This window comes from Podarcis melisellensis (genome assembly GCF_964234715.1).
Source record: "Podarcis melisellensis genome assembly, chromosome: Z".
NCBI classification, from domain to species: Eukaryota; Metazoa; Chordata; class Lepidosauria; order Squamata; family Lacertidae; genus Podarcis; species Podarcis melisellensis.
Window position 1 is genome coordinate 30,084,856 of NC_138547.1, and position 14,026 is coordinate 30,098,881.

Sequence of the window (14,026 nt, forward strand, 5' to 3'; positions counted from 1 at the left end):
ACACAAAATGATGAAACAGTTAAAACATTTAAAACAATTCAAATACAGATGTAGGTTGGGAAAGATCCTTACTTAAATGACATGCTGGAAGATGAAGGTCTTCAGTAGGCAGTACAATTGCTAGAAGATATGTTGAGTGAAGTGATTATCAGCACACTCCCATTCATAGTTACTCAGAAGTAAGACCCGTGGGACGCGGGTGGCGCTGTGGTCTAAAAACCACTGAGCCTAGGCCTTGCTGATCAGAAGGTCGGCGGTTTGAATCCCCGCGACGGGGTGAGCTTCCGTTGCTCGGTCCCTGCTCCTGCCAACCTAGTAGTTCAAAAGCATGTCAAAGTCAAGTAGATAAATGGGTACTGCTCCGGCGGGAAGGTAAACGGCGTTTCCGTGCGCTACTCTGGTTTTGCCAGAAGTGGCTTAGTCATGCTGGCCACATGACCCGGAAGCTGTCTGCGGACAAAACGCCGGCTCCCTTAGCCTATAGAGCGAGATGAGCGCCGCAAACCCGAGTCGTCCGCGACTGGACCTAATGGGCAGGGGTACCTTTACCTTTAATGTTACCTTTAAGACCCTTTGGAGCTTATGATCTAGTAAGTATGTTTAAGGGTGTAGCCTAATTCAGTAATGAACTGACAACAAAACAAACAAACAATAATCAATCAATCAATCATACTCTAATAAATAGAGCAACGGCTATGAGAAATCCAGTATTGAGGAATATATGTGTGTATATATATATATATATATATATATATATATATATATATATGCTGGCTTTTTAAAGTGGTGTCTCCTGTTTGTGGAATCCACATCCCAGGGAAATGTGCCTGGCACCATCATTGGCAGTATTTAGGTTCCAGGCTGAAACATACTTATTTATTAGCACTTCAGTTAGTGTCTGCTGTGAAGCTCATCTTTTAGTGAGGTGGGGTATGTCTTATTATTATTTTGTTGGATGAGCATTTTAGGAATTTTGTTGTTGCATGTTGTTTTCCTTTCTTTTTTGCTTTGATATGGTTTTAGCTTTTTGTAGTTTATCATGTCAAGTCACAGCAACATCTTCAAAAAGCTACCTCTCTCCCCAAACTCCAGGGCAGTGCAGAGATGCAGCTGCTGCTTTTTTATTAATTATTATTAATAGTAGTATCCAATCTTAGTCCTACTCAGAGTAGACCCATTGAAGTTAAAAAGGTTCATTACTTTCTGAGTAGGACTTTGTTCAATATAACCTAATTTGTATTTCAACCAGAAAAAAGGTGCTAATCTCCACCTTTTCGCAGATAGTATTGGGTATTACAGCTCACTATTAATTTAAACGTAATTTAAACTGTATTTATTATGGTGATTATAGCAGCTGTTTAATTATGATGAAGGCAGTGGATTTTGTGACAACTTGGGAAATAAAGTAACAATGCTTTCACTAAAAGATCCCCACAAGTATTTTTGAGGGAAAATAATAAATAGAAATTATGAGTTGCATTCATAATTGAATGGGGTACAAAAAACTGTACTTGTCTCATAAGAAGTTGATTTAAGTGAAGCACTGTCCACCTATTTTGGTATTGTCTACACCAGTGGCTCACAATTAGCTGAGTAATGTGGACCCCCCTTGTTTTTCTAGAGCCAAGCCATGGACCCCACTTATCAAAATTGATGGGATTGTACATTCCATTGTATCAATATTCTATTCGTGTTATACGTTCCAGTGTGTAGGAGCAGATGGGTGCATCCAGTTGTTTTCTTGCAGTAATTTATCAATGCAGATGTGCCCATCAGACAAGCGGAGGGCAATATGGTGAAGATGAACTGAAGGAACAGGAAACTCTGGTGAGATGCAGATGCCCTTGTTTCAGAATTAATGTTTGAGATTCTCCTAGCTTTATTATTCATTTTTAAGGCAGTCTTCTCTAGGGTAATTTCCCCTTAAGGTAAGTACTGTACCAACATACCAAGTGCAATATATCAGAATCAGGGTGCCACGAAACACCAAAAAGAACTGTAAAAATAGTACAGCCCAATGATAAAATTAGCAACAGCAATAACATCCCAGCACAATGCTACTCAAATAGTTTAAAATTGATGTGAAGGCATGGTGCGTAGAGCAAGTCAACAAGGTTGACTAAGGGCCCAAACCCAAGAAGGTGGCCCACTGACAAAAGGCCTCTGGATCAGTCCTTGTCTTAACCTTTGCAACCCAGTTATTCACCAACCTCTCTCCTTCTCTAGCCCAGGCCTCTGTGAGAAGGACTAGTGAAGGCCACTGTCTGCTTCCTTATTGGCTCCCTACATGGTAGCAAAGATGAGGAAGAAGAGCAATAGCAGCTGAGAATGGAGGTGAGAAGGTGGACTTGCTGAGGGAAGGAGATGCTAATCTAGGCCCTGCTAGGGCTCCATATGCATCACACCCGGAAGGTTAGGCATGTTTTATGGACACAGTTGAGCAGCCATGGTAGATCAAAATGGATGGCAACATGCTGTGTATGTGTCTTTCCTGTACAAGCTGTTTAGAGCTTTGTACACATGCTGGCTACTTTTGATAAGGCTCCTTCGTTTCAGTTACATTCAGTAGTCTGTGTGGTATTTTTTATCTTGTCAGCTTTACTCCATGTTCCACTGTGTTGCTCCTGAGCAAAACTGAGCCTTGACTGGAATCCAGTGAATGTTAGCGCATTAGCTAGGCATAGTGTGCACTGATGCTGATTGGATTAATGAATTAACAGGGAGGGGCCTTTTTCAGTGGCTCTCCAAAACTTAGAACTGTCACTGATAGCACCCATGCCTGTCTAAGACAGTGGTGGAGAACCTTTGACTCTTCGGGTGTTTCTGGACTACAGCTCCTATCAGCTGTTGGCCATGCCAGCTGGGACTGATGGGAGCTGGAGTCTATGAACATCTGAAGGACCACAGGTTCCTCATCCCTGAGAAGGCAGCTTGACCAAATGAATCTTTAAATCCCTTTGTTGGCAGACGATCCCAGATTCAATCCCTGGCCTCTCCAGGGAGGGAGGGCTGGGAGAAACCCTGAAATCCTGGAGAGCTGCTGCCAATCAGTGTTGACAGTACTGAGATTATCTGCCCAATCTGATTGGGTATAAGGCAGCTTCCTATTTTTGTATTGGGTAGAATTTTGCAAATGTGACACTGGACCTGAGAAGATTAGGGTAGAATTCAGGAGGAATAGAAGTTGGTCAGAATGACTTAGAGGATGAATGAAGGAATCTCTCTCTTCCATAGAAAAGGTTCAATATGGCTAGTATTGTGTCCATTTTTGTTCTGTTATCAATTCACTTTGGGAAACGGTACTTTTTTAGGAATGGAAAATTGTCACTGGAAGGATCTAATAGTGGGAAACTCACCTTGTCCCTCATCCCTGCATAATTTCCCACCTGTTTCAAATAGGTGACAGTAAGAGCTGTTCGACAGTGGAATTTGCTGCCAAGGAGTGTGGTGGAGTCTCCTTCTTTGGAGGTCTTTAAGCAGAGGCTTGACAACCATATGTCAGGAGTGCTCTGATGGTGTTTCCTGCTAGGCAGGGGGTTGGACTCGATGGCCCTTGTGGTCTCTTCCAACTCTATGATTCTATGATTCTAGGTGCTTTGAGTAGAGAAGCTGGTGGGGCCAGGAGCCAAGATGAAATGTGGCAAGTGAGAGGATGGAGCTGGGACAGAATCAGGAGTTATAAGTTGACTTCTCAGATCCTAATATTTTGGTGGTTTTGGTGATCAGACCAGAAAAATACTAGTTTTTGGTTGGTATCCCATTCTGTAAAAATGACACAACATTGTCATTCTGAATGAAGTAATTTTACTAAGTCACCCCCATCACTACCACCACTGTGAAATCAGTCCATGGAAGCATTCTAACTTTTAAGAAACAGTGCTCCCTTATCAGGGTATATCCTTGTGGTCTCCCCCCGCCCGTGAGCCATGGATACTGGTATAAGGAACAAGCTTATCACATGAAGATTCTCAGCCCGAAATCGTTTCAATGTTTTATGAGGTCTCTCCTAATTATAGCTTTTTAATTAGCGCAAGTCGTTAGTTTCTGATTAGTTTACAAAAGAATAAAAAAGGAGGAGGTTATTGCTCTTTAATAAGACTCCTAGATTTGAATTCTTAAACATTAAGTGTGGTGGCGGGGGCTGAGTCTTGGGGGCTGGCTGGTGCACAACATAAGAAGTCCTCCAGGGTTGTAGCCAATGATGTTTTTACTCACAGTGGATCCATCAGTAATACTAATAAATTTCATCGTCATAAATTTCAATGGCTCTACTCTTAGTAGGCATTGGCTACAAGCCCTACCTCCCTTCTTGAAGAATACTAGCTTTTAGTCAGTGATGTGCTGTCCACTTCAGCTTCTGTAGAATAGAATAGAATAGAATAGAATAGAATAGAATAGAATAGAATAGAATAGAATAGAATAGAATAGTTGGTAGGGATCCTGAGGGTCATTTAGTCCAACCCCCTGCAATGCAGCTGGCCAATAAGCTGGATCGAACCTGCGGCCTTGGCGTTAACAGCCCCATAACCCACAGAGAAGATGCTCTGGGTCCAGAAGTGGAATGACAGACAGGGGGTGTGGGCAGGAGAATGAGTTTCAGAAAGCATAGGTCCCATCTCTACTATACATTTAAAACAGTATTATACCACTTTCATTGCTTTCTCCCAAAGAAAGTTGAAAATCTGATGCCTCCCATGTTAAATATCTTTTGGAAGAAAGGTCAAATGATATTACACTGGCCATGGCAAAGTTTCTTTCAAAGGTTATAAGAAAAAAAAGATCATTATGCCCTAGATAAAACAAAATGACTTCCTTGGTTTCTTCCATCTGTCTGTATGGCCGTTTTAACTGTATCTTGTTTTGAAATTGTTTTGTGGGTCTTTGGACCACAATAAAGTATTATTATTATTATTATTATTATTATTATTACTACTACTACTACTATTATTATTATTAATTCAAATTTCAAAATCCTTTATTAGGCATAGCACACCACACATTAACAAACAAACATCATATACAGACTATATAAAATACGGGCTCAGTGAACACAATTTATCCCAGTCCTATTCTTACCTCCAAGAAATAAATCGATGTACATAGATAATATAATACAACACAGCAACATCACCTATTATTATTATTATTATTATTATTATTATTATTATTATTATTTGCTAGGGAAGGCTTTTTTCCCATCTGGGTGCCACCACTATGAAGGTTTAATGTCTTGAAGAAGGAGCCCTGCTGAAGACCTTAGTCTACAGCAGGGACAGGGAACCTCAGAGCCAAGTGTGGCCCTCCAGGTCTCTCTCTATAAACAATTCCAGTTTCGAACTGATCCTATGTTCTAAAAGAAACCAGCCATCAAACTTATTTCCAAAATATTCTTAGCCTTGCAAGTTAGAAGCAGAAGTTTCTAACAAAAGTTGCTATGCCCCTTTTGCCTCTTGCTCCACTTTCCACTGGCATGGGGCCTCATGAGAGCTGTTCTGGAAGTGAATGTGGCCTTTAAGGCAAAGATAAAGGTACAGTACTGCTGACTGTTAAGTCCAGTCGTGGACCACTCTGGAGTTGCACACTCATCTTGCTCTATAAGCCGAGTGAGCCGGTGTTTGTCCACAGACAGCTTCTGGGTCATGTGGCCAGCATGACTAAGCCGCTTCTGGCGAACCAGAGCAGTGCATGGAAACACCGTTTATCTTCCCACCGGAGCGGTACCTATTTATCTACTTGCACTTGACGTGCTTTTGAACTGCTAGGTGGGCAGGGACTGGGACTGAACAATGGGCGCTCAGCCCGTCACGGGGATTAGAACTGCTGACCTTCTGATCAGCAAGCCCTAGGCTCTGTGGTTTAGGCCACAGCACCACCCATGTCCCTGAATATGACCTTTAGGTTGAACAATATTCCCAATACCTGGTAGACAGGTAGACCCTTGTGGAAATAGGTGTTCTTCCAGGTGCCTTGATCCCAAATCATAAATGCTAATGATATTTCTTTAAAATTATACAACGGTAGTATTGTTATTGTTATTATTATTATTACTATCTACCTTCAGGACAAGGGAGCCTTAAAGGTCAAAACCAGCACTAAAACAGCTTGAAAGCCATTATAATTTATAACAGCCATTGACAAACTGAAGTGCATTTCTAATTTGCTTTTATTTTATTAAGCCGGGCTGTGCATTTGTCTGAGGTTGGGGACAGCAATCCCTTTAGTAAATAAAAATATTAGGTGCTTTAAAATTATCTTATTATACATAGGTAGAACATTTCACTCAACGCAGGGCTCAAGGTGGTATCCATGGGAAGTGGAGGGCTCAGGTGGTCTCCCTTCAGATACCCACCAGACCCGAACCTGCTTAGCTTCAGCAATATAACTGTACTATGTACATCCAGGCCAGGTAATGAAGTTGCTCTTGCCTTTTATGCAGTGGCACAAGCACATTTCCTACTGTCTGACATCTGAACAGGCTCTGATTCATGCTGAGAGATGTGGTCTCTTAAGCTATACAAGTCTTGATCAGAAATACATCTGGATATGCAATTTTTGAGCCTGACATGTGTGATGCAAATGGCAGTTATAAGACTGTGCCAAAAATCAGCCTCCTTCTTCTTTTGTTTTGTTTTCCAGGTGGTGTATATTTGGAATCCTTGTGCTCTTGATTGTTATGTGCATTTTAGATTTAGACATCCTATTGCGATATTTTTATACTTTTCCTTCAGGGATCGTTATTCTACTGCATCCAGCTCAGGAAGTTTCAAGGTCAGCATTACTTGAACAGTTGTAATAGTCCCAACAGAAAGATAAATATATATTGACTGTAGCTGAAGCTACGAATCTTGCAGTTGCTGAAGGTCAACGACCCCTCTGAGGTGCTCTTCAACCTTCAAATGTCTATAGGTTAAATCGCTGATGAATTGCCACACGCTTCTGAAGGGTGGAAATGCATAGACACTGAGATTGCAACCCTGAGCATAGCAAATCATGCACAAGTTCCACAGAATTCAGTGAGACATCCATGCATTGCAGATGGTAGATTTGCAAGTGTGTGTGTATTTTGTGTGTGTATATGTGTAGTAAAGGTAGGAAAGACAGAATAGAGAGCAAACCAATATTTATTACAACCAAAGACCTAAAATAGGGTGAAGTAAATTAAACAAAAAACATAATTGTTTTGCATTCAGTATGTCATAGCTTTTTGCCCCATTCTTTTGATTACAAATTGTTTTAGCTGATTTGAATATTGTATTTTTACTTTGTTATAACCCACCCTAGGATGTTATTGTGAAGGCTGGGTATGCCACATGGGAGGGATGCTGAGCTTCTGCTTTGCGTGCAGAAGGTCCCAAGTTCAATCTCTGGCATTTCCTGGTAGGGCTGAGAGAGACCCCATCTGAAACTGTAGAAAACCAATGCCGGTCACTGTAGATCAGCTTCCCCCAACCTAGAGCCCTCCAAATGCCACTAGGCTGCAAATTCCATTGTTCCTGACGATTGGCCATGCTGACTGGGGCTGATGGGAGTTGGGAGTCAAGCAACATATGGGAAGCCCCAATTTGGAAGAGGCTAGGTAACCAACATTAAACTAGAAATGTCAGTGGTCTGACTTGATATGCATTTCTGAGTGCAAGCTTTGGCAGGACCATTCTGGGGTCAAGGGGACATGCCCAGTTCAGAACAGAAGGCTACATTCACCAGCTTCAAACCCCCAATGATGTGGAAGGCACTATTCTGTTGATCAGATAAAGTCAATGGGACTTACTTCTGAGTATACATGTGTAGCATTGCTGTGCAGATCAGGAAATCCTCTCTCTGCTGGTTGTGTGGTGGGGTGCAGAACTACTCAAAAGTAATCAGAACTACTCAAAAGTCAATTAGCTGTGGAACCTAGAAGTGGCAACTCAATGGTCCAAGGTTGTGTACCACCTGACCCCCATCAGCTGCTGGTGATGGGAAGGAGAAATGAATAAGTCCATATTTTCAGGGAACCTGATTCTGCAGATGTAGATTGAATTTTAGAATTCCACATTGAAATGTACTACCTGCCATTTGCTTAATGTTTTTTTTCCCCTGCCTGTTTAGCACTGCTAATATGAAAGGCATATTTACGTATAAATTTTAAAAAATATTTTAAAAATTAATCCCTAACCTTCATGAATATTGCATTGTTGACCCACTTATTTAACAGCTTACTAGAATACGGCCTAGTGCACCTCAACTATCCAATGCATTTTTAATTCAGCCCCATGGAGAGCAAATGCTCAGTTTCACCTGCGTAACAATACTGGACCATAAGCAAACTTATGAAGACCAACCTCAATCAAGATGCAGTGCTTGCATCTCTGGGTGGTATCCTGCTGTAGGCAGCTGTTGCTTCCCTCTGTATATTCTGAGGCAGGGGTGGACAACCTACTGTCCACTGCCTAATTTCAAAAAACCCTCTGCAAGTGAGTAGTTAGACTTCCAGCAAGTTTTACCCTTCTTTCTGCAGGGAGTCTGCTAGGTGGAACAGGAGCGTGAGAGATAGAAGAGCAGCAAAATGCGAGAGAGAGAAAGAGAGAGAAGGAAGGAGTGGTCCGGCCCTTTGCTTTTGCCCATTGTTGACATGCAGTCTGAAACAGACTGCCCCACCTAGAGTGACTACACATCATTGGACTTCTGATTTTAAGTTGAAAGCTGCAGTTTGCAGAGTTCCTTTGATCTGTTCCAGATAACCCACCATTCAGCTTCTCTGGTCCTCAGTCATGCAGCACTTTATTAATTCCCTTTGCAAGAACTATGCTGTCAGTGCACGTGATTCTGTGTGGCTCTGTACATACTTATTTAGAAAACAACGGGAAAGAAAACAATGGGAAAGAAAACAGTGCACTTTTTGAACTTTGGCAAAGAACTTCAGGACTTTCCGAATCTGTCAGAGTTGTCACATTGACACAATAGTGTGAGACTAGTGGGGAAATTAGCATTGGTCAGAGATTCCATTGTTTTACACATAAAAACTTAAGTGTTATATATATTCCAACATTTTAATTTTTAAATGTTCATCTTTCTCTTTCAGTGCTAAGGGGAAAAATATTCTTGAAATATAAAGGAACTGCCCTGTGGTCAAAGATAGTCTTAACTACCTGTCAATCAAAAGGAGAAATTTGTTGAGACACTTAATTACAAGATAATGTAGTCATCAAAATGTCGTTGTGGTAACTGACAGCTCATTTTGGACTGAAAGCGGAGAGCACCCTCCCCTGAGGTCAGAGATGTTCTGAGGTTAACTCAGTAATGACAAGTCCTTTATTATCACATTATGACATTGAAAAAAAATTGCAATTATACTAATAAATTAATAACAGTAATAAAATGACAGTCATAATTGCATAATATACATGTTGTCAACTACATTTTGGTGACATGGTTTGAATTTTTATTTTAGCAGCGTTATCTTATATGAAGTCATTCCAACTTAGCACAAACATTCCTTGCTTCTGAAGCTTTGGGTGATTGCACTTTCAGCAGCTTTTAGGCAAGAAATAGGAACAAAGAATGTGAACATTTTGAGGCCCCCTCCAACTAATAAATGTCCGAGGCCTTTCCCAATTGCTTTTCTTCCAAACATGTGTATTTATAGATTTTGCTCTGAGAATTCCTATTCCATTATATTCTATCCCTTGATTTCCCTTCTCTTATTAGCTGGACTTAATCTGTATACAAGACTGAGTGTGGCTTAGCCATAACTCCTTTTTATTGATACCATTCACTGGTAGAATATATAAAATAGTGAGTTCTTAGAGCATATATGGAGTGCTTCTTATTCACTGTTGCATAATCACAATCAGCCCCCTCGACACGCTTATGATTAGGAGAAGGGCTTCCAAATAAGAGGGCTTGGTTTCTGAGCATGTGAAATAAAAACCCTTCTTCCCACTCATTCATTCTAGGGATTCTTTTGAAATCCTCCCACCTGGTTTTGAATCTTGATCTTGGAGTTCCAAGTTGCCTGGTCTTTTCTATGGAGTGATAGCAATACTTTAGGGACCTGTCATTATTCTGTGCAGTTTGCTACAGCTAATTTGTTCAACCCATTCTCCTCCCCCTGCCCAATGCACAGAAATGCTTGCACACACTAATAAAAGGGTAGCTGAACAAGGCAACTGGATGCGCCTCTGCCTGTATGTGCTATGTTTCATCAGCTATGAGCCTTTCTAAGAGAGGAGCAGAGGGCAGAGTAAATGAAAGGAAATGCAAGTTGTGGTAGACTATACATGCAGCCAGAATGTTAGCATGTAGTAGTGAATGAGCCCATAGAATGGAACCAGAGATGTTCATCCCATGTTCATTCCTCCTCCTCTGTGCCAATGTCAGGATTAACACTTGATGCTTTCAGCAACCAGTGTTTTCTTCTAACAATCTCCAAGGAACTACCATGCAGTGTACGACACTCCAGATGTGGTTGGACAACTATCCCTGATGACTGACAATCCTTGTTGAAGGCTGATGGAAGTTGGCATGCCATATATACTGGATAGAAGTGAAGAGACACAGCTTAGAACTGATCAGGCCTTGAGAATAAGTTTACACATGTTCAAAATTGCACCACCTCAAAGTTGATGCAGCACTCCATGTGGGGTGCATTGCAGAAAGTCCTTGTTCTGTGTAGAGATGTAAAATTTCCGAAAATTTTGAAGCCCCCCGGAAAAAATGGAAATTTTGGAAAAAAATGGGAAATTAAATTGGAAAAAAAATTCAGTGTGGAGTAGCTTTACAAATCGTGTGAAACGCAGTGTATATAAAAGTATTGTGCTTGCAATAAACAGGTAACCACCCCCCTTTCCCTCAAAAGCAAAAAGATCAAGAAACCATCAACATAACGAATAATCAGATTTGCCCCTTATCACCAAAAGCAAATAAAGTTAAGGTCCATAGAAGGTCTACCCTTTGAATAGTGCTTTAAAAACAGTTTATTCTATCTCATTTTCTGAACTACTATAATTTTCCATTTCTTCTTCCTCTTCCTCTTCCTCTTTGTCATTTTTCTCATGGACTTCTCAAAAGCAGTTTTTTGGAGAAAACTGTCCCCCCCCCCCAATTTTTCCATTTCCCCCCAGGCCTTCTCATCTCTACTTGGGGACAGCCAGGGCAAAGCGTAAGGCAATTTTTTTGCATGCCAAGCCCAGAAGGAACTAACATACAATTACTAAATAGTATGTTGTGCTAAGGCTTTGTTTGAAAGGAAAAGGAGTGTGTGTGCTTTTTAAATTGAATTTGTTATTATATATTATAAACAGCATGATGGTAAGAGAGCTACTAAACAGTTTACAAAAATATACAACAGAACATTAAAATGATTGATAAAACACAGTTAAAAGCAGGTACTTAAGAATATTCAAAAGCTGATTAAAGTCAGCAGTGGTTAAAAGGAAGTACAGTGGTACCTCGGGTTAGGAACTTAATCTGTTCTGGAGGTCTGTTCTTAACCTGAAACTGTTCTTAACCTGAGGCACCACTTTAACTAATGGGGCTTCCCGCTGCTGTGCGATTTCTGTTCTCATCGTGAAGCAAAGTTATTAACCCGAGGTACTATTTCTGGGTTAGCGGAGTCTGTAACCTGAAGCATCTGTAACCTGAGTTACCACTGTAAATCGCATGCAGCTTCTACGTGTTCAGATGGGCTGGCCCTAATGAAAATGTTTTGAGCAGTTGCCAGAAAGGGTACAGTGAGAGCACCTGCCTGGTGTCAGTCAGCAGGGAACTCCGATGTGTGGGTGCTGGAAGGCCTGGGGGAAAATGAAGGGATAGGACAGGTTTTTTTCTGTTTTTCCCCAAAGCCATTTTTCGGGGGGAAACAGGAAAAAACCTGCCCCCCCCAATTTTTCTGTTTTTCCCCCAGGCCTTGCCATCTCTAGTTCTGTGCTTTGCCCAAATCAGTCTTCCCAGTTGTCTTTAGTTTTATTCCCCTCTGAAAGCAGTTCCCATTTTTTCCTGAATCATCCTTAGGGCATTTGAGGACTTCTTTTAAATTTAAGGCAGTGTGGGATTTTGAGTTCATCTTATTGTCACAAGGTTCTCCAGTAGCCTTCAGAATCCCCAGACGCCCACACTTTTTGATCTGAAAAAAGAGGAGTGATAGCCAAGGGCTATTACTGAAGGCACCTGGGATGGCTGCCGACTGGGGATGAATTGTTGAAGGGAAGAAAAGACACTCAAAAACACCTCTTGACCACCTCAGAAGTTAAAGCAAACACATAAAAACCCCACGCTCCTCCACCCATGAGAATTTCACTCCAGTTTTTAAATTCAATTTCTTTTCTCAAGAAGAGGTGGAGAACGGTTGAAAAAAGAGCACCAAGCTAGCCCTTATGTTCAGTTCAGCAAAGGAAACAGGTCATTGTGTCCACATAGTCACCTCCTCCATTGATGTGTATGGAGAAGCCATTGCAGATGCCATAAGGACTCTAGGGCAATTAGCGTTTTACAGCAAGTACTCAAAAGTAAATGATTTTTAACTTTGCTAACTGAAGGAAGAGATACAGCCACAAAGCCCTTGTAAATGTGCTTCTGCCTCTCCAGTTTAATGTCGGGAATTAGATTTGCATTGATGCCACTACACAAATGGAGTCCCGTTTCCCGTCTGCTAAATGCTTACAGGGGATAGTTTCTTACAGAGAGAACTTGGTGCGAGCAAGCTGGATTTTATTTTTATTATTATTTTTGCTTACTCAGAGAGGAAACGTAAGTGAAATTCTTGTTGACAGAGGGTCTCCTCTTGCTCACCTTGAAGTCTGTGCCAAAGGTCCTATTGATTTCATTGAGTAGCACTGTCCACCTTTGTTCTGGCTGGATCAAGACATGCTATAGGTGACAAGTAAGCATAAGTCATACCTGCCCTTGGGGCCAGCCCTACCATTAGACAGAGTGAGGCAATCAGCTGGTAGATACTGTGGGTAGGGGCAACGGCAGCTCCCCCCATGCTATTCCTCGTGAGCCCCCAGCCATTGTCCTCTGGGAGATTAGAGCTGTGTGCCACAGGCCTGTCATCAACCCCTTAAACTAGCCTTTTCCTGCAGATGCAGGGCAAGATGTTGTTGCACCTCTAGTGTTGAAGCCAGGCTACAGCTGCACTATACATTAAAAGCACTATTATACCTCTTTAAACAGTTGTGACTTCCCCAAAGAATCATGGAGCTGCAGTTTTTAAGGGTGTTAATTTCCTTTCACAGAGTTTTAATTCCCAGACTTCCTCAGGAAACTGGATTAATTGCTAAAGCAATCTCAACAGCCATCTTGGAGGAATGGGAGAGGTCCAGACTCCATTCCAATAAACGTCTGGAACACTCCCCCCTTTTATCTCTGCAGTGACAACAGAGGGGCGTTGGTGGCAGCCCTTTCCATTGCAGCTGAGAGGGGGATCCCCAAGGCAGATCCCCTTCTCTCCCCTCTGGGAAGGAGATCCTCAAAATACCATGGCCTCTGGAACAGCCTCTCAGCGACTATGGGATTGCAACCAGAATCTTAAACTTGGAAGATGGTGCGGACTGTAGAAGTTCCTACTTTATGCAAAATACAATAGATCGTAAGAATAGAGATGATCCAGCCTAATGTCTGGATTTGACAAATAGCCAACTAAACTCTCACACCTCCCCTTTAGTTTTCTCATCCTTTTGGCTGCATTTGCTGGACCGAATTTTCTTTCTGGTGGCATCTGCCCTGTTCACTCTCCTTTTTCTGACTTACATTATGTGATATCTCTGGGGTGCGCTTAAGAAAGGTCACCATCTGTGTACTTGGGGAGGGAAGAAGAGGAGAGATAGAGGTGCGACTCCTGGAACCAGGAGTTGAGGATTTTCTGATACTGAGCACAAATGCAAAAATGGCAGCATCCAGGGATTAATGAATAGCAGAAAGTGCTTTAATTTATTTGGAAGCAGTTTGTAAATGGTGTAGAGTGCAACACAAATTTCCCCCTTGGTGTATTTTATTCTGGAGAAAAGAACCTGAGCCCCTGGCCCTCAGAGAGATGAAATATATGATA

At 41.7% G+C, this 14,026-nt stretch overlaps 1 protein-coding gene across 9 annotated transcripts in view; it reads left to right on the plus strand.

Moving 5' to 3' along the window:
- The window catches only part of DACH2 (dachshund family transcription factor 2), a 326,026-nt gene that overhangs the window by 75,485 nt on the left and 236,515 nt on the right, over nucleotides 1–14,026 (plus strand). The window contains exon 1 of one of the 9 annotated variants that reach the window (XM_081897385.1): nucleotides 6,653–6,768. The exons of the other annotated variants lie outside the window; for them this stretch is intronic. Coding sequence (XP_081753511.1) covers nucleotides 6,674–6,768 — 95 coding nt within the window. The 5' untranslated portion in view covers nucleotides 6,653–6,673. Of the gene's footprint in view, nucleotides 1–6,652; nucleotides 6,769–14,026 lie in introns of those variants that run through there. 9 annotated transcript variants of the gene reach the window in all.